Source organism: Podarcis cretensis, assembly GCF_951804945.1.
Source record: "Podarcis cretensis genome assembly, chromosome: 8".
NCBI classification, from domain to species: Eukaryota; Metazoa; Chordata; class Lepidosauria; order Squamata; family Lacertidae; genus Podarcis; species Podarcis cretensis.
In genome coordinates, this window is record NC_137177.1 from 34642888 (window position 1) to 34670874 (window position 27987).

The following is a 27987-nucleotide window of genomic DNA, read 5'->3' on the forward strand; positions in this document are numbered from 1 at the left end:
TTTTATTTGTCTGTTTATTTGAAGTCTGTAACCTGCTCTTGAGGCAACAGCCTCTCAGAGTGGCTAACGCGTATTAAGAATAACATACGATAAAACAGGGGCAACAGGAAGAGATAATAAAAGCTGGAGTACAGTCGCCTGAGGAAATGCAAAGGAACTGAAAGGATGTCAGATCTGGTGCCAGGCAGGCTTCCCTGAAGAGAGCATTCCAAAGTTGTGACAAAAAACCTATGCCAGGTTTCTCTGTGTGAGTCCCTGATGGGTTTATGCGTGTGTATCACTTGCTGAAGGATGCAGGCCTTAACAATGCAATCAGAAGAGGGGTCAAGCAAGGCCCCTCAGCACAGAGAGAAACGGCGAGAGTTGATGTTCATGCGTGTGACACCAATGTGCTTGAGGGGTGTGGACAAGAGGAACGCCATCTTGGGTGGGATGTTACACAGCAGGTCAGAGTCCTCTTCACAGCCCTCCAGCTCGAAGGTGGCGTCGTCCAACATCTCCTTGTGTTGGTGACAGGCCTGTTCCACCTTCAGCCGGTGGATCTGAGCACGCAGGCCCATTAGTTGCCGTGCCAACTGGTGATCCAAGGCCTGCATCTCCCGCTGGATAGAAGCAAAAGAATAACCATGAAGCCTGAGAGACAACACATACACACCCCATAAAAAAATTAAAAGAGCATGGCTGGATCAGACCAAAGGCCATGTCCTGTCCTGTGGAAGTGTCTTTGAGAGGGTGGTCAGACCCTGAGGAGGAGTGTGAAGAGCTTGGGGAATTGGAGGACCCTGAGGAAGGTGGGGTAACAGGTTCTGAACCCCAAGAGACATCTGATCTCAAGGAGGGTCCCAGTGGGTTACAGGATGGAGATCCTCCCTCCCAAGGATGCTCAGGCAAACTCAAAAGTGCCTCCTGTCACCTCCCTCCCAAACACACCCACCATAGCTGATCCAGCCAAGAAGGTGGTTCCTCCCGTTACATAGAAGCTAGGAGCAAATCGCATGCCAAGTCAACAGCCACCCTGCCTCTGTCACCTAGGAGGCCGGCATACACAAACCTCACTTAGCCAGCCCACCAGAAGGAGCACCTGTTTGCTTGGGACTCCAAATGCTTGCTGTCCAGCTAAATGCTGTGCCCGCCTTGCCCTTCAATGGAAGGTGCAGGAAGTGTACCACTCGTTGGTTCAGTGTCTTAGGGCCCATCCACACTTTAGCTGAATGTGGGCTGTGAACCCCTTGTTCCTCCTTTAATTCTTACATGTCCATGCAGTGTTCTCCTCCAGCTACTGCTGTCCAATAATTTCTCATCCAGAGATTCCCTATGTTTTGGAAATTGAAACAGGACATCAATTTCATAGGGAATATCCAGATTTAGGGAGGAGGACAGGTGGGAAGGCAACAGTTGGAGGAGGGGGAATTAAAGGGGGTGTAAGGGGTTCACAGCCCACATACAGCTGACATCTCTACATTCACAGCAGCCGCTGTAACTCTCCAATGGCATACCCTCCAACATTTCTCTAATGAAAATAGGAATGTCCCATTCCGTAATGATAATTTTATTATTTATACCCCACACATCTCACTAGGTTGCCCCAGCCACTCTGGGCAGCTTCCAACAGATGTAAAACATAATAAAACATTTAAAAAACCTTCCCTATACAGGATTGCCTTCAGACAGCTTGAGGGTCAGATAACTCCATACCCTCCAACATTTCTCTGATGAAATTAGGGACATCCTAGGGAAAAGTGGGACATTCTGGGATGAAATAAGAGACTGGGATGGCTTCTCTAAATCAGGGATGTCCCTGGGAAATAGGGACACTTGAAGGGTCAGCAATGGTTTGACTTAACCCCAATCTTCCCTTGTCTCCCGAAGCAGACGGATGACGACAACAACAACAACAAGTCTTAAGCCAAAAATAAGCACACACACCCCAATTATTATACACTGTGGTCAGGACGAGCCCTACCATGAAGCAAAATGAGCCAAGCAGCTGAAGCAAAGTGGTTAGTTTATTTGAATTATTATTGTATATTTTTACTACTAGGAAATGGGAGACACTTGTGGGATTTCCCACCTCAGGTGCCAAAATAACTTGGTGGGCTTGAATTTTAGGGACCCTGATATGTGTGTGTGTGTGTGTGTGTGTGTGTGTGTGTGTGCGCGCACACACACACACACACACACAATGTTTAATGCTCTTCCTCAAAAAGCAAAATATATTGGGCTGCCCCTGATTGCTGCAGGCACTACTCTGCCTTCTAGATACTGTAGTTTCATTTACATTTACATTTACATATTCTCTATATATTCATTAACTTCCCTCTCTTCCTCCAGCAACACAGAAAGGGTTGTGTTCATTACGTGGTTAAAGATATGCTAGGAAATCATAACTGTTTACAGCAGTTTACCAAAAGCTCAAGACAAACCTAGGAAATACACTGCGTGAAATCAAAGACAATGCAGGACAGAGTTCAATTGGTCTTCGTAAGAGTACATTGATTATTGAGTTCATCTGCTGTTCCACTACAGTGCAGCTTTATGATGCTGGGGCTGATGGGAGTTGTAGTCCCAATTATCTAGGTATCAGGTTGAGGAAGGCTGCTGTAGAGGTGGGCTAAAAGTTGTGAAAAAGGGCAACTCCAGCAACTCACTCTACAAACTTTAAGCAGAAATTCGAGACAAAACAGGTACCAAGAAACAGGGACTGTACAGGGAGCGCATACTGATATGTGCCTGGACGGTACTACTTCACTGCCTGAAGCTTTAAAGATTTAAGCTAGAACTGAAAAAGACGGTCAGATGCAAGTTTGCCAGTGGAGTAAGCCATGCCAGAGAAGACCACTGGGGAGGTCTTGCAGGACGCAGCCTTTGCAAAGCTTGCGACCACCGGTGGTGGAGGTGCCTCCTCTGCCTCACTGCTCCAGACTTGCCCCTGAGGGCTGGGGCTAGTTGCTCTGATGCTCACATTTCCCCCCGAAAGGTTGGGAAAATACTCACCAGCTCCATCCTGAGCCACTCCAAGGCATCACCAATGGTGGGGAACCCACAAATGGTCTTCAAAGGGACGGGGGTCTGAGAGTCCTCCCCGGCCGTCTCCCCGCACTGCTTTTCTGGCAGAGTCCTGAGCCCGTTTCGCCAGGAGGGGCTTTGCACGCGGGCCTTCCACTCCAGGTAGGAAGGGCGCCGGGTCTGCAGCTTCAGCTTCGCAGTCAAGGCCTTGACGCTGTCCAGGTTCTCTGCCTCTGAGTTCTCCTCCTCTTCCCCAAACTCCTTGAACCTCACCAAAGACATCGCAGAGGTGTGCAGGCAAAGGGCTTTCTTTCCAAGACAGACCAACTCCCTCAGTCACCCACTCGCTCTGTGTCATATGTGTCCGTGCATAGAGGAAAGCTGTTTATTCTTGGAACAATAAAGCCCTGGCAATAAAAGAAAGAAAGCAGGAACTTTAATTATCCAGGGGTTAATGGGAGGCCTTTTTTCTCTCTCTCTCTTTGGTCCTGACTTATTGTCTCCAACTGGGAGGAGACACCCTGTTCTTTGAAAGGAAGTTTCAATGACATAAAAGACAGCGAGAGTGTAAAGCCATTAATCCCAACAGCACTCCTTCCTTTCCTGACTCTTACTGTCAGCAGAGAAAAAGATATGGGTCCTCCACCCAGGTCTGAAAAGGAGCCAAGATCGAAAGGTCACTTCAGAAGATTCAAGGGCACTTTATAGCAAATCGTGCCCTTGTTCAGCTGACATGTCAGTAAAATCAAGGTGAGATAGTGGATTAGCAACATATTCAGGCAACTACCCTCCAAAGTCTTATTGTTCCTCTGCATTGTGGCCCTCACCCAGCTTGCTTATGTTTTAATACTCCTTTTAATTACAGCACAACAATTACAGCATAGCACCACCTGCTGACCAGTAAGAAAATAGCCACTTGATGCACTTCAGTGCAGCATAGTGTTCACCAGTGAACTCTAGCACACTTTGAATTACCCATACATTGCAGTCATGCATCATGTGAGAACTAGCAGAGCAGACAGACACAACCAGCAGCAATTTCTATGTCTAGGGAAACAGAGAATGTTGCCTTATTTCTTTTCGGTTCCATGCATTGGCCTCAGAAGTATAGAGGTTCTGACCCAAAGCAAGTGAGCAGAGCAAGATGGGGTGAAGTAGAGCAAGGTCCATGTTCTGGCAAGGCAAAAAGTCCAGAATTCAATAGCACCCTGGACAGCTCTATGCATGGGTCACATTGGATAAGCAGGAAGAACATAGCCAGATATTGCTCCAGCACCAGTGGACCTCTGATTGAGCTTTAAATAAGCACTGTGGGCCTCTCTGAGCTGCCAGCTCCACTCTCTGTAGGAAAAGCCTCTTTGTTTAAAGGGGCCCAGTTGGCTCCAATGGTGTGGGGGAGACTGGGGTTCCTATAGGGCAGGAGTGGGGAATCTTTTTTGGCCTGAGGACCACATTCCCTCATGGCCAATCTTCCAGGGTCCATATGCCAAAGGTTGGTTGTTGTCAAAGTGAGCACAGAAACCACATCCATTCACATGCCACACAACACACACAGAGAGAGCACAGCACAGGCACATGCATGCATATCCACAGACACACCTTCTTCCCCAGCAATTAGGCTTAGGAAAAAGCATTCTCTGTCCAGCCCTCAAGGTCGGTGGTTTGAATCCCCGTGACAGGGTGAGCTCCCATTGCTCTGTTGCAGCTCCTGCCAACCTAGCAGTTCAAAAGCACGCCAGTGCAAGTAGATAAATAGATACTGCTATGGCGGGAAGGTAGACGGTGTTTCCATGTGTTCCGGTTTCTGTCATGGTGTTCTGTTGCATCAGAAGCAGTTTAGTCATGCTGGCCACATGACCCAGAAAGCTGTCTGTGGACAAGCACCAGCTCCCTCAGCCTGAAAATGAGATGAGTGGCGCAACCCCATAGTCAGCTTTGACTGGACTTAACTGTCCAGGGGTCCTTTACTTTTTTGTACTTACGGGGTGAGAAGTTTTGCATTGTGCTCCCTGTTCCCAGGTTTGGTGAGGCCACTAAAATTCCAGCACCCAACAGGCATGATATGGACAGGGATGGGCTCTGAGGATGCCCACAACAAGTCTCTGCAGAGCCTCTGCAGAGCTCCCTTTAGTCCAGGGGTCAGCAAGGTTTACCTTGCCTGGGCTGGTTCACTCCAGCAGAGATCCCTTTGTGGGTCGGATTGTGTTTGTGTGTGAGTGCCTGCAACCACAATTTATGGCATTTGTGTTTGCGCAGATGCGATTTCTGGCGTTGCGGAAGCGAGTCCCCGTGCTGTGCTGCACCGGTTTAGTGCAGCATGTGGGGACTCGCTGAGTGGGAAGCTCGGTTCGGGGGTGGCTCGTGGGTCGGTTAAATGACCCCCATTGGCCGCTTGTGGCCCATGGGCCTTAGGTTGCCTACCCCTGCTTTAGTCCCTTTCAGCTGGGCCATAGGGCATTTGGTCAGGTCATGTTAAGCTGGTGGCTTCTTTGCTGCTAGAGCACAGCTGCACTGCATTTAAGGTGGAACAGGAAGCCTGGACTGAAGGGACAAAGAAACGGAACTAGAGGGGTGTCCTAAAGCACAGCAGAGAATGGCCAAGCAGTGTGCTGGTTCCTTCAAAATGTCCAACATTGCGCCCTCCAGATGTTTTGCACTACAACTCCCATCATGGGGCCAAAGGTAGTTGCAGTTAGGAGGACCGCTTATTGCATTGCCAAAAAGAAGGAAAGGCATCACCAAAAATGTGTGTGTGTGTGGGGGGGGTAATTTAAAATAAAAATTATGCTTGTACACATAAAATTTGCATATGCTGATTTACACACATATATGCAAATCTAGAAATAATAGTTAAATTTCCATAGAAATAGAGTACATCTCACCATAGTGACTTGTGTGCCTTCTCAGTCTACTGCACTGGGGCTGTGGATGGGCAACTCTGAGCACCCTTTCTTTTCTTATGGCGCCTTATCTTTAAACTGGACTTGGGCGAGACAGCTGTACAAACAGAGGACTGTGCCTTATAAAGGAGGACACCCGGACACCTTAGTTGAGTCCCAAACATCTGAAGGGCACTGAGTTGGCAAAGGCTGATTTAATACAAGTGTGGTTGTACACAGTCTTGCATAGGTTTGCTGCAGCTTCAGATTGATCAGATAGGTCATTCCAGGCACTCTATTGAGCACAGTTAAGTCTCCAGCTTCACATTCTGCTAAGGAGCAAGTCCCATTAAACCCAGGGGGATTTACTTCTGAATAGACATGCGCTCTAACCACTACCCCACCCTGGCTCTTTAAATGGTCTTTAAATGATCTCCTGACTCTGCCACCATCAGCTAAGGTTACAGCAAGCCTAAAGGTGGTGAAGTTGGGTCTGCTGCCTACAACAGATGGAACAGAGCCTTCAGGCAAGGGGGACTAGGGCATTTCAACCTCCCAGCACAGCATGCAAGAGACTGGAGAATGGCCAGCCTGGAAGGAAGAAGGCAAGTTGAAATTCATTGCATTGCAATTCCTCAAGTGGTTTCAACTTATCACTTGTAGACTGAATCGGGACAAAGGATTTTTTATCACACTACCTATGCTAATTGACTCTTGGATGCCAGCAACAAGTGGTTTAAGGTCACTTTTAATGCAATTTTCACTGCTCTTTTCTGCATTTCATTTCCCTCCGACCTCACTGTTTACAGTCCCCCGCCCTCAAAACCAAGCAACCTAGGATAAGATTTCACGCAGCTGATGAAGTTTATGCCAGAATAAATTTATTGCATTGGTCTTTAAGGTGCCACAAAGCTCTTTGTTTTTGCAGCAAGAGAATAGCCCAGCTACCCCTCAGGAGACCAGGGGCCCTGTTTTCAATCTATAATATGCTGTAGGGGATGAAATCTCAATATTGTTGCATGCTACCCCAATCTTCGAGCTGTGAGAGGTGCCAAACCCCAAGATTTGTGTTTCTTTGGGGGAATAAGGCACAGCGGAGACTGTGGTGTCTTTATGATATATGGCTCATTTACACATATATACAACCTGAACCTACAATGGAGGGGCTCACAGCACGGACACCCCAAGAGGGTCTTGTTTGTACCACAGCTTTGGATTCAAACAGAATCGTTCTACTTTGACCCTCTCTCCAGCTTGCTTCCTTTACCAGCCTGCAACCTTTCCCCCCCTCCAGGTCAAATCACAGTCCCCCAAAACCCTACTTCAGACTCTGGCTTTGTCTTCTAACTAATTCAGAACTGGAGGGGCCCCACCAACTTTGCATCTGGCACAGAGCCTTTGTCTTCTTAGTGGCCCATTATCTTTCCTTAGGTCTCTAAATGGCTCATCTCCCAGGCGATTACCTCATGAGGAAACTAGTCTGGCTTATTTATCTTTTTAACACTTTCTGGGTCCAGGGATTAAGTGTCTGGCATCCACAAGCTCATAACAATATATTTGCACAGCATGAGGGTTTTGTTTTGCTTTCTTGCAGAATATTTCAGTAGGAAAGTTAAGGCTCTGCTCCATTCCTCTCTTGTTGAAAAGCGTGGATAAAAAGATGGCTTAGCACACCAGTCTGCAGAGCTCTCTCTCTCTCTCCCCCCACGCTGCCAGAGTTTCACTTCCTGTGGTTCTCTGTATATCTTCAAGCCCCATTTCCCCCACCATCTGCCTGGAGCCCATCAAGGCACAGGGGCGGGGGGAATATTGTGGTAGTTTAATTGCACTGCCAGTTTATCTAATGATCTTCACCTATCAAGTCCCTTGACAGTGGAAAAAATAAATAAACGGAAAAGAAAACATTATAGCCAGGCTACCTTAAACCCAATATCCTCCCTCTCTCTCTGCTTCTCAGCCTCTCCCACTCGGCTATGTGTGCAGTTCCTGTTGCATGCTCTCCTTTTTTTCCCTCTCTCTTTCACAATCTAAGAGCCAGCATGCTGGAACTCCTCAGCTATTTTGAGAAGCAAAACAGCTGTTGAAAGGTTTCTCAACAGCAGCAGCAGCTGCCTCCTGCACCTCTCTCTGGCCATGGCACTTCCAGCAGGCCCTGCACATGCTCAGGCTCTGCATCTTGCCCCCCTGCGGTCCTCCTCACTAGGGGCTTGACCCCCGACTTCTGCCAAGCAAGATCTCCTGCAGGTTCTGACAGGGCTCTGCTTCCAAATCCAGCTGTCAGGTAAGGGAAGGGGGCACCCACTGCAGGGAGCACCCCTTTGCTGGCTTTTTAAGAGGCTGTTTTGCTCTGTCTGATCCCCAGAAGCTCTAGTTAAAGGTAAAGGTACCCCTGCCCGTACGGGCCAGTCTTGACAGACTCTGGGGTTGTGCGCCCATCTCACTTAAGAGGCCAGGGGCCAGCGCTGTCCGGAGACACTTCCGGGTCACGTGGCCAGTGTGACATCGCTGCTCTGGCGAGCCAGAGCCGCACACGGAAACGCCGTTTACCTTCCCGCTGGTAAGCGGTCCCTATTTATCTACTTGCACCCGGAGGTGCTTTCGAACTGCTAGGTTGGCAGGCGCTGGGACCGAGCAGCGGGAGCGCACCCCGCCACAGGGATTCGAACCGCCGACCTTTCGATCGGCAAGTCCTAGGCGCTGAGGCTTTAACCCACAGCGCCACCTGCGTCCCTGGGCTGGGAAGATGACCCTACTGGCCAGAGGAGATGAACTGGCTAGGTGGCTCCAAGGTCTGACTTAAATTCACATAAATCCAGCTAGTAGCCAAGGATCCTTTTACGGCCCTCACTTTAAAAAATGAACACTGGCCCACCTTTCAGGGCTGTGTCTGTTCTAAGGATTGCTGTGATAAACGGTGCAGGCTTAGCAGGCATTGTGGACCCCCAGATTGAATGCAACCCACCAGTCAGGCTGCCAGCTTTTCAGCAGGGCTCTGTAGCTGTGGATTTAACCCATCATATTGTACACCTGTTAGCAGGTGATGCTTATCTCCATTCTGTTAAAAGCTTTGTTAAAAGCTGCACTTCAAGCTGCTCTGAAAGGCAAAAGAACAGACCAGGCTGCTTTTCTTTCTTGGTCAGTTGGCAACTCTACCCTTGGCCCACATATGGTGGCATGCCCAGGGATCTGGTGCCCATCTTCCTTTTACTGGCGTTGCAGGAACAGGACAGGCGTGCTTGGCCGCCGATCACACATTATGGAAGCCTAATGTATTGCCTTTATGTGAAGAGGAAGGTAGGAATCTGCAGAGTGAGACCATAGGCCCATCTTGCTCAGGATTGCCTATGATGATTGAGGGGGGTTGCAGATAGGGGTCTTTCTTTCCCAGCCATCCTGAGGATACACCTAGGACCTCCTGCATGTGAAAAGCAGGCCCTGCACCTGGGCAGATTTTGTTCCAAATTTGGATATCCCATATATTGTCATTTTGGTTTCTTTTTAATGTTCAAAGCGGCTCTCACAGGAAAGCGTTTTAAAAGTCAACAAAATTCCACAACATTATAAGGAAGTTAAATAAATTCATAAACACACGGAGCATTGTTAAATATTACTGTTACTTTTCCATTCTTTCTTCCTGTGCCTTCAAAGCAGAAGCACGGCACTGAGAGCAAGCCTCAATTAACACAGTAAAGAGCAGGGCTCTATCTAGAGATGGAGGGAACAGGCTGCCTCTGTCAGCAGATTTTGGGTGTCATGAAAGAGTAGAAAATGAATTATTAGCATTTGTCTGCCAGGGAAGGGGAAAGATGACTTGTGGGATTGTCTGCTTCAGGTTTCCAAATATTCCAACCAGCCTTGAGGCCTCTTGCACCTTGAATTGGGGAGTCATTTGCTGCTTTCTTTCAGGCAGCAAAATGTCTTGAGATGGCCCAGGTAGAGGCTCAGAGGGTTGTACTTTAGGCAGGTGTAGCCTTTCCCGTGGCTTTATCTCCACCCTAGGATGAGCTACATTTCTTAGTTTCGTTTATTTAGCACACCTTTAGCTGTGAGGGCTCTACAGCTCTTCTGGTTTTATTTATACCTTTTTATATCACATCTCAGCCCAGATCACCTGGTTGGGAGCAAGGGAAGCAGGGAGCAATCCCTCCCACCTCCACCAAAGCCAGACTGTGCTGTTCAGGAGGAACCTTGAAGGCCAGAGCTTGAGATAAGGAAATTAAGCAGGTGACGAGGCTTTTCTCTATTGCTTAATCTCCTGTTGGGAAAGGGAATCACATCTCACATGTTTCTGTATGGTGAGTGGCTGTCAGAGAAGCACGTATCTGGACTGGGGTCGCTTTGCATGATTTGTAAGTGCCAAACAATTACTTTCAAAACAGTCTTTGGAATGTTTTAGGAATCTGTCTTTGAATCCTTGTTTCGTTTTTGGCACATTAATCCCCTGGAGGCATAGAAATTGTGAAAATGTTAGAATCAGGCTGTTCCATTTTAGCTGAAATATCTGAGTCAGGCTTCTAGCTGAGGGACGGAGGGGAAGGGACATAGACACACTAGTTTTGCTTCCTCCTTCTTGGAAACAATGTGTTCACCATTTTGTTTTCTTTTTGAATATACCCTTTGAGTCTTATTACTTAAGCAAATTTGCAGGGGTTCTGGAGTCAAGCTGAACAGCAACACTATAGCCTGAACTGCACCCAGACCTTCACCTGAGGAACAAGCCTTGTCTGAATTCCATGTAGATATTTGAGTACAGTAGTACCTCGAGTTACAAACGCCTCAAGTTGAAAATGCTTCAGGTTACAAACTCCGCTAACTTGGAAGAGTTACCTCGAGTTGAGAACTTTGCCTCAGGATGAGAATGGAAATCGTGTGCTGGCGGCGCAGCGGCAGCAAGAGGCCCCATTAGCAAAAGCACGCCTCTAGTTAAGAACAGTTTCAGGTTAAGAACGGACCTCTGGAACAGATTAAGTTCATAACTAAAGGTACCACTGTACTACCATCAACAGAGAAACATGGAACAAAGCATCAGAGAGGCACCTCTATCTTTCCTTTCCTTTCGCAGCCCCCTGAAAATAAGACAACACAGCATCCAACTTTCCTCTTCTTTCCACTGCAGGGCTGCTGTGCCTTTTAAGAACAGAAATTTGGCAGCCCATGCTTTTCTCATCCGTCTCCCTGCATACCAGGGGAGAGTATCACCTGCTGAATTTCTGCTTGTCACACAACTGTCCGAATAAAACTGGCAATGGGAAGCCCTCCTGTTTCAAACCAATAGTTCTTATATTGCGATTCGTTCTCAAGCTGGGAAGGTGTCCCTTTTGCTGGGTTCTAGCTTACTACTGTCAAGCCCTTCCAGATGTGGAAATGTTCAGGGAGGCAGGAAAGGATATATTGTTTAATTATATCCTTTCCAACTTGTGTTAACAAGTTCTACAATTTAGCAGATTAACATTCCCTTTTTTAAACTTGCACAGCGGATAGCGTTTGCCAGGCCTCTATAAGCCTCTAAAATAAGTTTCCTGGTAAATTCCGCTTTATTCCCTCATAAAAAGGTAAACACGACAGAGTCTTGTATAAAAGTATACAAAATAGTTTACTCACATTCTGTTCACAAATGGATCCCAGAAGGCAGACTTATGTTACAAAATATGTACACCTGGAATCTATCCCATGAAGAGATAGTCCCTTTGTCCTCTTTTGGCTGGAAGCATCTTAGAGAGCATCTTAGGCTAAGCAGATGTTGCTTCTTCGACAAATGGAGTCAGAGAGATAGATGGCCACCTCCGCTGAGGTATGTTGTTACCTGCACAGGTAAGGCCACGTCCACATCTAGTCACATGCAGAGGAAGTCTGTCCCAGCCCAGAAAGAAATAGGAAGTTCCGACTGGCTAGTCCAGACATCCTCTTTTTATGTCCACTCTAGGGATGTTGTATTTGACTGCTCTGTGTTTCACATCCCACACAGACGACCCATTTAGTCCTCATTCATCCTGATCAAAAACAGCCTTCCCCAACCAGGTGCTATTCAGATGTTTTTGACTACAACTCCCATCAGCCCCATACCAAAACTTTTGATCAGTGTGCATAATCTGTATGTTGGGCAGAAATGCTGAGAATTTGTGTCACGTAACTGTATCTGGTCTTCTAAATGCTGTTCTGACTCACCTGCATCCGTCATATCTGTCTGCTCCTCCAACAGGTTCCGCTGGAAGGCCTTTTCTCTTCTACAGTCAGGTCCACAGGACTTTCTGGAGCAAAACAGACACATTTGCTGTCTGGGCCCAGCCTCTCCCTACCATGGAGTTTGCGGAGTTGATCAAGACCACCAAGGTGGACCATGTGGTGCTGTCACGTCCAGGACTCCCGACAGTCAAAGGGACACTTTGCATCACCAGTCACCACCTCCTTCTATCTTCCCAGCCAGGGGGAAACGGGGAACAGGGCCAGATTGAGCTGTGGCTTCTTATTCGCAATGTGGACGCCATTGAGAAAAGGTGACTGTCTCTCCCACATCATACCTCCCCTACCCCCATCCTCAGCATCACTCGACCTGTTAAGAATCACTGAGGCTCCATATGCATGAAATCAAAATGCTGTTGCTTTGCTCCCCGGGTTGTGAACTAACCAAACTAAGCCTTACAGAACCTGAGCAAATCAGAACCCCTTTTATTCCCCCACACCAAGAACAACTTGCAAAGGAGCTGCAGTTTTTAAGAGAAGCATTGCTGAGCCTAAACCTGAGCCCAGATTGAGGTCTTGCAAAGTGACCTCAGTGCAAAATATTAGCAAATGATGCAAAGCTCTGGGGAGGGCTGTAGCTCAGTGGCAGGACTTCTGCTTAGTGTGCAGAAAGTCCCAGGTTCAGTTCCCAAAGGACATCTTCAGGCAGGGCTGGGAAAGACTCCCTGCCTGAAACCCTGCTGCCAATTGGTGTGGACAATACTTAGTCAGACCAATAGTCTGACTCAGTGTAAGGCTGCTTTTTATATTCCTGTGTTGTTCCTATCGTGCCCACCTCAGGCTAGTGTCCTGGCTCATGAAGTCACAGACCAATAGAAGCATAGAATTGTATAGTTGTAAGGGACCACAGGGGTCATATAGTCCAACCCTCACAATACAGGACTATTTTTTCCAACCTGGGACTTGAACCCAAATCCCTGAGATTAAGAGTCTCATGCTTCACCAACTGAGCTATCCTTTTGTGCTTAGCAGTACTATCAGAAGAAAGTGCTTTAGGAACATGGGGAATAAAATCTTCCTCTTCTATAATACTGAATTACTCCTTTCCCCCTGGCTGTGCTCCGCTGCTCTTTTAACAGCAGCCTAATGTGTGGATGTGGGTGGGACGTGGGTGGCGCTGTGGGTTAAACCACAGAGCCTAGGACTTGCCGATCAGAAGGTCAGCGGTTCGAATCCCCGTGACGGGGTGAGCTCCCATTGCTCAGTCCTTGCTCCTGCCAACCTAGCAGTTCAAAAGCACGTCAAAGTGCAAGTAGATAAATAGGTACCGCTCCGGCGGGAAGGTAAACGGCGTTTCCGTGCGCTCTGGTTTGCCAGAAGCGGCTTAGTCATGCTGGCCATATGACCCAGAAGCTGTACGCCTGATCCCTCGGCCAATAAAGCGAGATGAGTGCTGCAACCGCAGAGTCGGTCATGACTGGACCTAATGGTCAGGGGTCCCTTTACCTTTAATGTGTGGACACTGAGCATGTGCTGTTTGAACCAAGTGCTGGCAAAAGAGCCTTGCCTCCCTAATATCTTCATCTCAGGCTGCTGTGAAAGGCAGAAGAGCAGGGCTGGGAGAGAAAGGCTGGTAACCCTGCTGGGATGGCAAGATGCTGGGCCGTCTATCTTGCCAAATGACCTCCACATTTGGCTTCTTGTCAGATGAGGATCAAACCAGCAACCGCCGCCCAGACCACCAACCCCTTGCATGCACCTGTGGCACAATGCTAACCTCTCCTCTTTCCTTCCTGTGACTCCCCAGCGTTCAGAATCTAAGTTGGTATCAAAGCACCCGGACTAACGGCTCTCCCCCAGAAACCAGGTTCGCCTTTTAACTCCATTTCAAGCTGCAAGGCATGGCCGCAGCTTAGAGGCTTAGTGTTTGTCTCCTCCTCAGCTTGCGCTGCTTGCCAAACTGGTGTGGGGCCTGAAGCAGTCCTGGGCCCCACATTTCCAGAAGACCCACCTCATGCCTGGAAGATGCCTGCCATTATTTTCTTGAACCCTGTTTATACAGGGAGAAATACATGCAAGTTATCCTGCCCTTGATTTCTGCACCTACAGTCAGGGCGGAGGGTGGATTGTGCCAAGTGGGTGAGAGCCCAGGAAGGCCTAATCTGAAGCAGAGCTCCCCAGGGCTCAGCCTCAGGAAATGTGGAAGAATCACAATGTGTCTCTGAGCATGTGCAGTGTGCCCATCCCTCACCTCTAAGTATCCACAGCCCTACCCGTTCCCACCACCTGAGTTATTTAATGCTGATTTTATTTATTTTAAAAATTATTTTATTTTATTTATGTTACTGTCTTGGGGGGACATGGGGCAGGCAGGTGTGGAGGACTCCCTGGTCCTGAAAGGGGTAACTGTGCCCCTGAAGGACCAGGTGCACAGCCTGGGAGTCATTTTGGACTCTCAGGTGTCCATGGAGGCACAGGTCAAATCTGTGTCCAGGGCAGCTGTCTACCAGCTCCATCAGGTACACAGGCTGAGACCCTACCTGCCTCGCCAGTGGTGCATGCTCTGGTTATCTCCTGCTTGGACTACTGCAATTCACTCTAAGTGGGGCTACCTTTGAAGGTGACCTGGAAACTGCAACTAATCCAGAAAGTGGCAGCTAGACTGGTGACTGGGAGTGGCCGCTGAGACCATATAACACCGGTCCTGAAAGACCTACATTGGCTCCCAGTATGTTTCCGAGCATAATTCGAAGTGCTTGTGCTGACCCTTAAAGCCCTAAACGGCCTTGGCCCAGTATACCTGAAGGAGCGTCTCCACCCCTGTCATTCTGCCCGGACACTGAGGTCCAGCACCGAGGGCCTTCTGGTGGTTCCAGCACTGTGAGGTTACAGGGAACCAGGCAGAAGGCCTTCTCAGAGTGGTGCCCGCTATGTGGAACGCCCTCCCCTCAGATGTCAAGGAAATAAACAACTAGCTGACTTTTAGAAGACATCTGAAGGCAGCTGCCGAGAGTGGCTGAGGAAACCCAGCCAGATGGGCAGGGTATAAATAATAATAATAATTATTATTATTGTTAATTTTAACACTGATTTTAACATTGTATTTTGCTGTAACCTGCCCTGGGACCCTGTGGAGAAGGGTGGGCAAGAACTTGTAGTAGTAGCAATCATAATCATAATCATAATCATAATCATAATCATAATCATGGAGGATACCTCAATTAGAGGAGAATCCTTCCATCTGCAGACAGCATAGGAGGTTGCCTTATCCTGAGTCATACAGCTGCTCCATTTAGCTCAGTATCGTTTAGCGCAGCCCACATGGCACCCTCCAGTTGCTGTTGGCTTAATGCAGATTCGAAAATACATTTCTGCTCTTTGAGCCAGCTCTCCCCTCTCTGCTTTGCTTTCTGTCGCTCCCAGCAGGCTGCTCATGTGACTTCCTGCCCCTCTCAAACCCAGAGTGTGTGGCTGCTTGGGATTGTGGCCAAAGGCCTCCACACCCACCATGCTCATTGCTGCTGCCTCTTCTGCTGCAGAGAAGTTCGGGGGGGGGGGGGAGGAAAGTGTCTCTGGATCTTCCCCTATTTACTGCCCTTTTATTTCATTTCCCCCTGCAGGCTTGCAAACGCTTCGGGCACCATCACGCTCAAATGCAAAGACTTGAAAATTCTGCAGCTGGAGATTCCTGGGATGGAGGAGTGTCTTAATATCGCCAGCTCCATTGAGGTGAACAACATGCCCATCCCATGTAGCCTTATCTGAACTCAGATGTAGATAAATGCCCTCTGAACATGTGCAGAGTGCCTGTCATTGCCACAGTCAGCCCACAAATTCCTTGGAAAAAGGAATGGTCCCTTCTGCCTCTGCACCCCCTCTATAGCTGTCAACTTTCCCCCCTTTTTAAGGGAAATTCCCTTATTCTGAATAGGATTCCTCACAAGAAAAGGGAAAAGTTGACAACTATGACCCCCTCCAATGGTAGATTAAATTACCTTGGCCTTTGAGGGAAGGAAAAGCACTTTGTAGCTGCTCAAAATGGCAACTAGAGCGTAGGATGAGTAACTCAGGTTTCCCTTCTCTCCCCCAAATCATAACAGGAAGGCAAAGACATAACTTAAATTCTGGTTCTATTTAAAAAAAATATCTGTGAGTTTGGAGGGTCCAAGTTGAGCCTGTGAGTGTCAGTACCTGAATCTAGACTGCTATGGTGGCCCGCAGCCAGCATTCCTGACCTGGGGTTGCTAGCTTGAGTGGCCTACTCTCTTGACCAGCCGAAGGGGGCAGGAGGCTTTGCTAGACCAGACCTATCCCCTCCAGAAAAGCAGATCTCGCTGGTGCATGTGTATGCCTTCTTCAACCAGGTGCTCTCCAGATGTTTTGGACTACAACTCTCATTGACCCCTGCTAACACAGTGATTGTATTTGTAGCCAGAAATATCTGGAAGTGCTGACTTGGGCTGACCACTCATTCAAAACATCTGCAGGGCCCTAGGCACACAAACACACACAGTCCCAGTGCACATGTCACTGTAAACCATGGTTAATGGTTAGTCATGCATGCACTAAGCTGGGCTGTTTGCACTTCCCCAGGCACACTTGGGAGAAACAAATGATCCCTGGCTTAGCGTAGTTTCAGTCCCAAACTATAACTAGTAATCCAAGAACAAACCATTTCACTGTCAAATAGCTCTTACTACTTATAATAAACTACTCTCTTCTTGTAATTTGAATCCTTTGTTTCAGATCCTTCCCTCTGGAGCAGCAGAAAACAAGCTTGCTGCTCCATCTTCCATAGGACTGCCCTTCAGATATTTGAAGATACCGTATTTTTTCATGTCTAACACGCCCCTGTCTATAACACAAACCCCTATTTTGGGGGACTCAAAGTTAAGAAAATGGGGGGGGAATATTAACCAGAATTGTTGAGCTTTTTGGGGGGAGAAGTTGCTCGGAGTTGTTGATTTTTTTGGAGGGGGGATGCCCACATTTGTTTAGCTTGGGAAGGGTGGTGGGAGATTGCTGGAAATTACTCACCATAATGACTCGTGCAGACGATAGCACACATCGCAGAAGCCAACTGTCGCCTCCCGGTTGCCGCTAGCAGCAGCAAATCGTATTCACGATTGGCACACCAGCAGCCAATCAACAGCAGCCCTTGACGCAGCCAACAAACAGCCGCAGCTACAACCAGCTGCCCATCACCCCTCAGCACTACCATGTATAAGACGACCCCAAATTTTTAACATGGTTTTGGGGTAAAAAACAAAACCCTAGTCTTATACACGGAAAAATATGGTATTTGACAACCTCTCAGTTGTCTCTTCTGCAGGCTAAACATACCCAACTCCCACAGATTAGGGATCAGCAACTGCTTGCCCTCTGCCCAAAAACCAGCCTCATGAACAATACATGGAGCCAACCCAAAAAGGGAAAAGAGAAACCAAGGCAATGGGATTTGTCTGAAGGCTATTCTGCCCAGGGTTGGGAGAAGTGACTTGCCCCCCACTATTCTCTGTCTCCTTTGTCACCCTGGGTCTCTGGTGAGGCCAGTTGCCGACCAGCATGCAGCTACAACTATCTTCTACACCTCTCCCCAAGGAAGCAAAAACTGATGGAGTGCTGCAGTATTGCCAATCAACACAAATTACCCGTCTTTGTAACAGCAACTTTTATTTATTGGATTTCTTCCATGGAACTCAGCCCACAACCCGTTTTATTCCCAGAACATATGAGAAGCTCCAGGTCACTGACTCATGGCCACACGTCAGAACTGGAACCCAGGTTCAGTCTGATGCTGTGACCACAAAGGACCCCGTTGATAGGAAAGGGGAAAACTTGCACCTCCCAGGCACATACCTGAGTTGCTCCCATGCAGGGGGGGGGGCAGCTTTGCCTTACACACACTGGCCTTAGAACATGAGTAGGCAAACTAAGGCCTGGGGGCCGGATCTGGCCCAGTCACCTTCTAAATCCGGCCCGTGGATGGTCCAGGAATCAGCGTGTTTTTACATGAGTAGAATGTGTCCTTTTATTTAAAATGCATCTCTGGGTTAATTGTGGGGCATAGGAATTCGTTCATTATTATTTTTTTCAAAATATAGCCCAGCCCCCCACAAGGTCTGAGGGACAATGGACAGGCCCCCTGCTGAAAAAGTTTGCTGACCCCTGCCTTAGAAGCACCCAGAAGTGACAGGGGGTGGTGCAAGACTGGCTGCAGGAGGGGCTGGCTTGCATCCCGCAGGCCGCACAGAAAGGCTCTCTGGCTCTTTGGCAAGAGTTGCTGCTGGCCTGTTTATTTGTTCGTCACTAACCCGCTAGCAAAGGCAGCCTCTGTTCACCTCGGGATTTCCTTGTTGGAAGGCAAACAATACGGAGAGGTGGAAAAGCATGAAAAAGATCCAAGTTATTTTTCCACATCAGGCACCATTAACCCTTCCAGAGGGATGTCCCTGAGCAGCAAGGCAGCGATGGCAGGAAAGGTCATCACTTCCCCAGGATCCAGTCCTGAGAAGCCAGAGCTGCGCATGCAGTACAATTCAGAATGTCATGTGAGATGCTCTCAAGGCCACCAATGCCACCTTGACTGGCCAACGACATATAGTTGTGTGGCTGGGCAATGCAAAACACTAACGCCCTGACACACACCCCAGTGTTATTATTATTTTGCAGTATCTCCCTCTCTGGCTTCTGAGATGCTTGCCCATATGGTTCCAAGCATCTCTTTGCAGCCATAAGGACTATAATATCTTCTTCTTTTTTTAGAGTAAAAGCTGGCACCCTGATGCATCAGCCCAGCCTTGCTCTATCGTTAACAGCACCGAACAGAAAAAGGGTGGGGAAATAGCTCACAAAATAAGGAGAGGGTGCTTTGGTGCAAGAGAACACACACATCCATCTGACAATTTTACCTGCACAAACTCCTGGCTGCTGCAATTCATGAAGCTCAAGGCTTTCAAATTATTATTATTATTTCTAAAATTTATATACCACTTGATTGTTTAGAAACCCTCAAAGCAGTTTACAAAAATAATTCTAGACACTGGAGATGTTTTAAGTCTATGCCGCTCCCTCTTCCCCATCGTTGGCAGAGCCAGAGCCCCTTAAGCAGATTGTTTAGGTAAGTTGCTGGGGGTAGGGGGCTGCCGGTTCAAAAAGACACAATTGGTCTTGGCCAGCCCTCACCAACCCAGTGCCATTTACATGTTTTGGACTACAACTCCCATGAGCCTCATGCTGGCTGGGGCCGATGGCAGCTGCAATCTGAAACATTTGGAGGCCCCCAAACTGGTGAAGCCTAGGTGTGGGGAAAGCTCTGGGGATGATCCACCACCCTTGTTCTCTTGCAGGCCCTCTCCTCCGTGGAGTCGGTGATGATGACATACCCCTTCTTCTACAGACCCCAGAACATGAAGCTGGAAGACGGGTGGGGGCTGCACCGCCTTGAGGAATTCTACCAGCAAATAGCTGCAGATGTGAGTCACGAGGGTCTGTGGTTTTGCAGAGGCAGAGAAAAGCAGGGGTGACGGCGGGGGGGGGGCAACTTTCCTCCCCTCCATGTCCAAAGGAGCAGCACCCCTTCACTCCCTGCCAGCCTTGCAGTTAGTGTGGACCACAAGCCATATTGCCCAGAGCACACACACACCATTCACCCGGGCACCCATCAAAATGTCTCATCTTCCACCTAGGGCAGGGGAACCAATCCCACCCGATAGCCAACTCTTGACCCTGAACTGCCTCGTCCCCATATCCCATAAAGGGGTGTGTGGTGGGACATTTAGTCCCTGGAGGGGACACCCAATTGGATGACAGCATCAAAAGAAACAGTATTCTACTTGCCACTGGACTTGACAATGTCCAGATAAAATTTCCTTTTTTTCAAATTTCATTTTCATTTTATACTTGAAACAATAACATTTCAAATAAAAGAAATACACAATTAATATTGACTCCCCTTCACTACCACCCCTTCCATGGTGCATTTTATTACTTTCTTTTCCATTACTTAATTCTAATTTCTCCCTATATCTTATTTTCTACTTGACACTGGACTTGACAATTTCCAAATAAAACTTCCATTTCAAAAAATGACCAACTATATAGAACCTACCTTAAAAATTGTATATAATCATTTATTTTATCTACATATGGTTAAACCCCTGATTAAATGTAACTTTTTTTTTTAAGGCTATTATAACAAGGGGTCCTCCAACTTAACTGCCCTGATCCTTTCCTTTGGCCTGAAGTTTCCTTGCAGTTAAAAGAAAACTGCACCATATACACACACCAACCTGCCACTGTGGGGGTTGGCGGACACACACTAAAGGCAATGGGGAGGCTGAGGGAGGAGCTCAGTGCCAAACAATTGGGCTGCTTCTGGCTGAAGGAGAGGAGTTCCAGACCTCTGCCTTGCAGGCTACGAGAAACAATCTGACGTTGGCCCACTTCCCAGACAGGTGCCTGGAGGCTCAGCTACATCAATGAGGATTTTGGGGCCTGCTCCAGCTACCCGCCTGTTGTCATCGTGCCAACCAAAGTGGAGGAGGGAGCCCTGAGAGAGAGTGCCCGCTTCCGTCAGGGGGGACGATTCCCCATCCTCAGCTATTACCACAAAAAGAATGGGACGGTGAGTCCACCTTCATTTCCAGTGTCTCTTTCCTGCACCCGTCTTCCCACAGAAAACCCACTCCTAGTCTCCTGTGTTATTCTGCGGTGGCGAGTGGTGGTGATGGAGCTTCAGAAAACAAGCTTGCCTGTTTTGTCTGAAGCTGAGCAAGTTATGGGGGGGGGGAAGCATGTCACTTATTTGGTAAATTAGTAAGCTGCCCTTCGGAGCAAGAATTAGGCAAGAAATGGTGCAATGTGAACTTGCATAACTGATACACAGTTGTTATCTGTCGTGCAGTTACATTAGGAAGCTCCCCTGCCATGAGCCAGACCACTGGTCCACTAGTGAAAATAGTCCTCTGCTCAATTATGGTCTGGGAAAGAACACAGGAAGGGAGCCTGATGCAAAGTCTAGCCAGCTCAGCACCTCTCTGGGGTTTCAGACAGGGGTGCCCTTTCCCAGCCCCATCAGAGGACTGAACCTGGACCTTTTGCATGAAAGCAAAAAGACTATCCTCTTTAAAAAGATACTATGGCATTTGAAAAGGTTCAGAAAAGGGCAACCCAAATGATCAAGGAGGGGATGGAGAGCCTGCCCTGTGGAGAAAGGTTGCAGCGGGTGGGACTTTTCAGTAAGAGGCGACACGATAGGAATTTATATAATTCTGCGTATTAGGGAGAAAGTGGGAAGAGAAAAACTCCCCCCCCCATAACACTAGAACTTGCAGGACAGATAAAAGAAACTGCTTCAAGCAGCTATGGAGCTATGGAACACATTCCCCCAGGAGGCACTGAGGGCCACCAACTTGGCTGGGCAAATTCATGGAGGTCATGGCTATCAATGGCTACTAGCCATCATGGCTGTGCTCTGCCTCCACAGCTTCTAAATACCAGTTCCTGGAAACCGCAGAAGGGGAGAGAGCGCTCTTGTGGTAGGGTCCTGCTTGTGGATTTCTCGTTGGGGCAGCTGGTCAGCCACTGTGAGAACAAGATGCCAGGCTAGATGGGCCAACGGGCTCTTCTTCTGCACTTTATTACTGAGCTAGAGCAGCCCCTGTTGCAAAGGATATTATTATCATTATTATTATTACCTCATGAAATTTATACACCACTTGATTGTAAAAGCAAAACAAAATCAGAGTCGTTTACAAAAAATAAAATAAAATCATCAATGAGAAAAATTAACAGCAATAATTTAAGACTTTCAGAAAGCTAAAACAGCAATAGACTAAAAACAGATGAGAAAGGATTGACTCCCTTGGCCCCTATGGCAGCGTTCCTGCGGGGATTTGCAACGGCCACCGCAGGGCGAGAGAGCAGGAAAGAACTGCTCTGGTGCCGCCACAGAAGCCCCCTCGCCCCCACCATCCTTTTCATGTTGCTTTGGCAGGTGATGCTCCGCAGCAGCCAACCGCTGGTGGGGCCCAACCGGAAGCGCTGCCAGAAGGATGAACTGCTGCTGCGCGCTGTGCTGGCAGGGGGGGACCGTGGTTTCGTCCTGGAGACCAGGTCAGCGCAGGCAGCCAAGCAGGCAAGGATGCTGGGGGGAGGCACAGAGCACCGGAGCACCTATCCTGGTTGGAAGAGATTTCACCGGCCTCTGGAGAGGTGAGCATGCCCTCTGGGCCCCAGAAATGAAATGGGGCAGTAGTTAATCAGAGCTCAACCATCTAGCTGAATGGGTGGCTTTGGGCGGGTGACCATCTCTCTCAGTCTAACCTACCACCTCCCAGGGTGGTTGTGAGGATAAAACAGGGAAGCGGGAACCACATTTGTATAAACTCCCTGCAGGAAAGGTGGGGTATGAAGGTGAGAAATAAAATAATGAGCAGGGCACAGCAGGGCACAAATGGATTGAAAAACCAATTTTAAAAGAAAAAGTTGATTTTAAAAGAAAAGGTCCAAGGGAAGGGAAGAGATGGATGTTCTTCTTAAAGTGCAAAGTTGAATAAGCAGAGCTGGGTATGGTCTGTGCTTATGTGGCTCTTGTCTACTTTGCAGGCATCACCTGGTTTACAGGTAATTTCTTCTGTTGAGATAGTACAGGAAATATCACTCTGATGATGGTCCTGGGATCAAATTACATTTCTCCAGATCACAGACTAATTTCTTTTTTTATTCTTTCAGATCAACAATTTAAAAAATACAATTTCAACAGTACCTACCCCCTCAAAGCTCCATCTATAACCAAACAAGTTAATAGCTCAAAAAGTAAAAGGCGGCTCTGTTGGCCCTTAATTCCCTCCTGCCTCACATTTGCAGGGGGAAAACTGATTGCCATTTGCTTTGATTCAGCAGTAAAGTGCAGGTTTTCCTAAGGAAAGTGCTGGGGCAAAAGACAACAATACTCAGACATGGAGCTTTAAAAACACAGCAAAAAAGGAAGTAGGTATGAGCAGAGGCATCCATCCTCCGATTGTGGAAGGAGAATGTAGCTTTCATGGCTAGTAGCCACTGAATGGCTTATCCCCCACATATTGACCAAGTCTCCTTCTCTCTCTCTCTTTGCTGCTTCCCTGCCAAACCCCCCCCCCCACCCACAGGGGTCGTCCCCTCCAAGAGAGCTTCATCAAGCTGGTGGAGGCTTGCAACGACCCGTCCCACAACATGGACCACTGGCTGAGCAAGCTTGAAGCCTCCAAATGGCTGTACCACGTCAAGGAAGCCCTGAGCACCGCCTGCCTTGCAGCCCAGTGCATGGACAGGTACTGATGCAGGCGGGGAGACCCAGACACCTCCCTCTCTCCCATCCTCTACAGGCAGGCTGAGGCGACAGGGGCTCAGGTGAACTCTGCAGAGGCAGGTGGAGAATAGACTAGAAAGGGGGATTAGAAAGGAGGGGTGAGAAGACGGGAGGAAAAGTCCCTCGAGCAGGACCGCATTTCTGTTGGGCTGGGCAGGGTGGTGCCAAGCTACTGGGCATTCTGTGGCTTGCTTGCAGGGAGGAGGCCTGCGTCCTGGTGCATGGAGCCGAAGGAACGGATACGACGTTGCTGGTGACAGCCCTTGCCCAGGTCATCCTGGATCCCAACTGCAGGACACTCACCGGGTTCCAGGGGCTGCTGGAACGAGAGTGGATACAGGTACCTGCGCTGGCTGGGGCTTCAAGTGCCAGGGCTCAGTCTGAAGGGTGCCCAGCATCTTCAAATCCTATGGGATTATCCTCTGCACACCCTTTATATCTGGCTTTACGTACTGACTCTTGTTATAAACCAGCCTTTTCCACAGAGGATAAGGCAACCATTAGCTCCTAATTGTGAAGGCTATACGGTAGCCTTGAACAGATCTTTCTATGCGGTGGATCTTTGCCAGGTCAGTCTACAACTCCCATCAGCCCCAGAGATCATGCTGGGGTTGATGGGAACTGGGCCGTGTTAGCAGGGCCTGATGGGAGTTGTATTCTAAAATTATCTGGAGTCCACCAGATTGGTGAAGGCTGCTAAAAGCCATTCAAGCAAGCCTGTGTGCTAGAGGTATGTGTGGCCATCACACACATGTATATTCATGTGTGCATGTGATTGTGCATGCACACAGGAGGCCATAAGGACTAGCAACACCCTTTTTATGTTCCCACCTGCCCACTGCTCCTTGCTCCTCCTCTCCTCCCAGGCTGGGCATCCGTTCTGCCTCCGCTGCGCCCACTCTGCCTACTCCCACGTCCGTCTCAAGCATGAGGCGCCCACCTTCCTCCTCTTCCTTGACTGCGTCTGGCAACTGGAGCGCCAGTTTCCCTTATCACTGGAGTTCAACGAGGGATTCCTCTTGGCACTCTTCGAGCACAGCTACGCGTCTCCCTACGGCACCTTCTTGTGCAACAATGAGAAAGAAAGGTGAGGCAGAAGTTGGGAGAGCAATACTGAGACTAGAGGCAAAGAGGCTCTGCAGCAGAGCGGGCATCAAACAGCTTGACCAGGTCTTCAAAATGTCATCCAATGATTTGAACTGGGTATTTGCGCTTTCATAGGCAGCTGCCCTATAGTCAGATCACTGGCTCATCTAACTCAGTCCTCTCCACACCAGAGGTGGGGAACTGGATCCAGCCAGCCAACCAGATCCTTAAATCTCCACCAACATGCCAGTGGACAGGATCTCAGTGATTGTCAGGGCTTCAAACCATAGAGCTGAGAGCTGATGGTTGGTTTCCTGTGCGCTGGGCTTTGCTGGCCTGCAAGCCCCTCTTTGGCCCAGTGGCATCCTTATTTTTATAGGGGCAGGTGGGCAAGGCTTGGTCGAAATGGCCACATAGGCCAAATGGGGGAGGCCTGGCAGGCCTACTCTTAACTGGCAGCAGCTTGCCACAGATTCAGGCAGGGGTCTTGCCCAGCTGTGCCTTGAGATGCCATTGACTGAACAGGGGACTCTCTACATGCAAAGTAGACCTTCTGCCACTAAGCTATGGCCCCGCACTGCCAGAAGGTATACAGGTGTCCTGCTCCTGAACTGTGACTCCTCCAATCTAATGGCAGTCAGGGCTAGGATAAAAATTGATGGCAACAGCTCAAGTGTTCACAGCAAGCTCACACAATCAAAAGGCCATGGGACATTCCAATGCAACTCTTGCATTGTTACTGCCTCTTATAAATTACAGCGCCACATGGTGGAGGTGAAGAGCAGGAAAGGCAGCACTTCTGCACCATGGTAAAGGTAAAGGGACCCCTGACCATTAGGTCCAGTCATGGCCGACTTTGGAATTGCAGTGCTCATCTTGCTTTATTGGCCGAGGGAGCTGGCGTACAGCTTCTGGGTCATGTGGCCAGCATGACTAAGCCGCTTCTGGCAAACCAGAGCAGCGCACGGAAATGCCATTTACCTTCCCGCTGGAGCGGTACCTATTTATCTACTTGCACTTTAACGTGCTTTTGAATTGCTAGGTTGGCAGGAGCAAGGACCGAGCAATGGGAGCTCACCCCGTCACGGGGATTCGAACCGCTGACCTTCTGATCAGCAAGTCCTAGGCTCTGTGGTTTAACCCACAGCGCCACCCGTGTCCTGCACCATGGTAGGTGCCCCTAAAATGAACTAGCCCTGTGCAGGTTGAGTGATTATATAAATCCAGACACACACAAATGCAGAGGCTGGTGCCCCTGCTTGCATTGTTCCCCAACCCCACCTACACCACTCCAGCCCCATCCTTCCTTTTACATCTCACCCAAACCCCCATCCTCACACAGCTCTTGTGTCCCACCACCCCTGCTTTATTCAAACCTTTGCTGTTTTAAACCTGCTTATTCTTTTGCTCCCCCCTCCCATCCTGGCCTCATGCAAAACCAGGTTTGTTATGTGGCACTACAAATCCTCTAATGGAGACTGTGTGGTGACACCCTTACATTTTTATGTGTATAGGAGAGAGCGACAAAGAGCAAAAACACACACACAATCTAATTTCACAGGGAAATGTCACCATCAGGTGAGAAATTGCCACTGTGCTTTCATGGTTACTCGTTCTTACAGATGCAACCCCCATGTGGTGAAACAGAGATGCAGCCACAAGATGGGAGGGGCACCCAAAAGCTACAAGTACAAAACAGCTTACGCACATCCGATTGCAGTTGCTCACATCAGCCCTCTCTATTGTCAAGATCTCCGGATTCATTGTCATCGTAGATCTCAGGATAGGACTGGGGAACTCGTGACCGTCTTTCATTCTCAATCACTGGCCACATTGGCTGTCGGTGGGCACCACACGGTCTCCCTCCTTGCCCTTACAGGAGTGCTCAAGTATCTGGTTCAGACCCTCCCAGCCAGCCAGTCCCTCCCTCCAGGGTTCCCCTCCTACCCCCAAACTGCAGGGTAGTTCAACATGTGAAGCAGCTGTGTATTTTATTATTAAGCACTTCTCCACATTCTAGCATAACCTTTACCAACCAGGTTTCTTCCAGAGATTGGTGAAGACTGTTCTAGCTCAGACCTACCCCGCAGGAGAAACTAAAATGTCACGGTCTCCCCCTGCAGGAAGCTCTGTGAAGTGAAGGAGAAGACGCACTCACTCTGGCCCTGGCTGAACAGCAAAGGGGAGGAGTTCCTGAATCCACTCTATGCACACAACCCTTTGGTTATCTGGCCATCGGTGGAGCCGCAGAGTTTGCTGCTCTGGCAAGGTAGGATAGATAAGCCCATTCTCCCTCAAAATAGGGACATCAACTTTCATTATTTGGACTCTGTGGTCTGTAACCAAACCCAAGCCCCCACCCCCCCACCCCAAATATCAGGACAGAATTATGAGAGGAATTCAATATAGCACTAAAACAAATGTTTCATCAGCATAAGCGTTTCTGGTTACATGATGGAAAAACCTCCTGTCTCCTTCCCCCAATTTGCTTTGAAGCATGGAGGGAGTAGGGGAAGGCCCATTGCACTAGCAGCAACCCAGTGCTGGCAAATTTTCAGTCTTCTTGAGGACTTGAAACTTTATTTTTTTAAAAAAAAACCACATTGTTTTGTGTGGACAACTTTGTATTGCTAATTTCCATTACAAACATTTTAAAATGGGGGGGGGGTTTCCCTTTTAAAGAAACTTTAGTTAACTTTAGCAATTTCTCTTATACATTGGGGTTTCAAAGAGCATTTAATTTTAGTCCTTTGCAATTGTGGTGCAATCAAATTGTCAGTTTAACCTTTTATTGCATATACATTTCACTGACTGATTTGGATTATGCTACAACATGCCCATTTGGGATATCCAAATACCTTTCCTATTCCTTCAGCTGCAGCATTTTACTTGATATTCCTCTTCCAGACTATTACTGTTATGGTGATACTGCTACCATCCCAATCACAGCAAGAGCCCAGAGTAGAAGGGGAGTATAAGAGGAAATATCTTTAATTACTACTTTTTCAACCTGCTATATATGGGGATATAGATATTAATCTAACCATTTCCTACAGGCTTATTCCTCCGCTGGGTCCGCTCATCCCACCATCTAGATGATGCATGGGGAGAAATTCAGAAAATAGTGAAGTCCACACAGGAAGACTGAGTGGGATGGCACCAAAGCAGACTGAGGCACAAGCCATTTCAAAAGCAGAAACCAAAGAACTGGGTAGGAAAAGATCAGCCACAGCCTGGTTTCTGCTGTGCTGGAAACCATCAAGCACAGAGCTATCAAGGAGAGTAAATGGTGCTGGTCACTAACCATGTTGTGAACCCAGCCCGTGTGTGTGTGTGTGTGTGTGTGTGTGTGAGAGAGAGAGAGAGAGAGAGATTTGTAAATAGGAGAATTTCCCCACTGGATACAGAGTTGGTCACTAAAGTCTGACAATTAAAAGACACTTCATGTTGGACTACGTAAGTTGCCAGGTCTTTGTGTAGTCCAAT

At 48.4% G+C, this 27987-nt stretch overlaps 2 protein-coding genes across 6 annotated transcripts; one reads left to right on the plus strand and one right to left on the minus strand.

The window, feature by feature from the left end:
- On the minus strand, positions 1-19134 carry FAM167B (family with sequence similarity 167 member B). Of its 4 annotated transcripts, XM_079988629.1 has the most exons (4): positions 12051-12158; positions 8758-8979; positions 2995-3413; positions 1-602 (listed from the first exon to the last, which is right to left on the minus strand). In XM_079988629.1, the coding sequence occupies exons 3-4, from the start codon at positions 3286-3288 to the stop codon at positions 339-341; spliced, it is 558 nt and encodes a 185-aa protein (XP_079844755.1). In that variant the 5' UTR covers positions 3289-3413; positions 8758-8979; positions 12051-12158; the 3' UTR covers positions 1-338. The 4 variants fall into 4 exon arrangements, with proteins under 4 accessions (XP_079844755.1, XP_079844758.1, XP_079844756.1 ...); XM_079988632.1 differs by lacking the exons at positions 8758-8979; positions 12051-12158 and adding an exon at positions 17103-19134; XM_079988630.1 differs by lacking the exon at positions 8758-8979 and having other exon boundaries at positions 12051-12178.
- Positions 12160-27953, plus strand: LOC307222962 (myotubularin-related protein 9-like). Of its 2 annotated transcripts, XM_079988596.1 has the most exons (11): positions 12160-12379; positions 13873-13932; positions 15686-15794; positions 19415-19540; positions 20518-20691; positions 22063-22280; positions 23216-23377; positions 23614-23755; positions 24282-24502; positions 26625-26770; positions 27558-27953. In XM_079988596.1, the coding sequence occupies exons 1-11, from the start codon at positions 12183-12185 to the stop codon at positions 27647-27649; spliced, it is 1647 nt and encodes a 548-aa protein (XP_079844722.1). In that variant the 5' UTR covers positions 12160-12182; the 3' UTR covers positions 27650-27953. The 2 variants fall into 2 exon arrangements, with proteins under 2 accessions (XP_079844722.1, XP_079844723.1); XM_079988597.1 differs by lacking the exon at positions 13873-13932.
- Positions 27954-27987: the final 34 nt, after the last annotated feature.

What these genes read in the sequence shown, in the direction of transcription:
- FAM167B (XM_079988632.1), bottom strand. Translation starts at nt 3,288, where the DNA reads ATGTCTTTGGTGAGGTTCAAGGAGTTTGGGGAAGAGGAGGAGAACTCA. An exon ending in AGTGGCTCAGGATGGAGCTG is followed by an intron (nt 603 to 2,994) that starts GTGAGTATTTTC and finishes GCTTCTATCCAG; the next exon opens with CGGGAGATGCAGGCCTTGGA.
- LOC307222962 (XM_079988596.1), top strand. Translation starts at nt 12,183, where the DNA reads ATGGAGTTTGCGGAGTTGATCAAGACCACCAAGGTGGACCATGTGGTG. An exon ending in GGCTCTCCCCCAGAAACCAG is followed by an intron (nt 13,933 to 15,685) that starts GTTCGCCTTTTA and finishes TTCCCCCTGCAG; the next exon opens with GCTTGCAAACGCTTCGGGCA. An exon ending in ATATCGCCAGCTCCATTGAG is followed by an intron (nt 15,795 to 19,414) that starts GTGAACAACATG and finishes GTTCTCTTGCAG; the next exon opens with GCCCTCTCCTCCGTGGAGTC.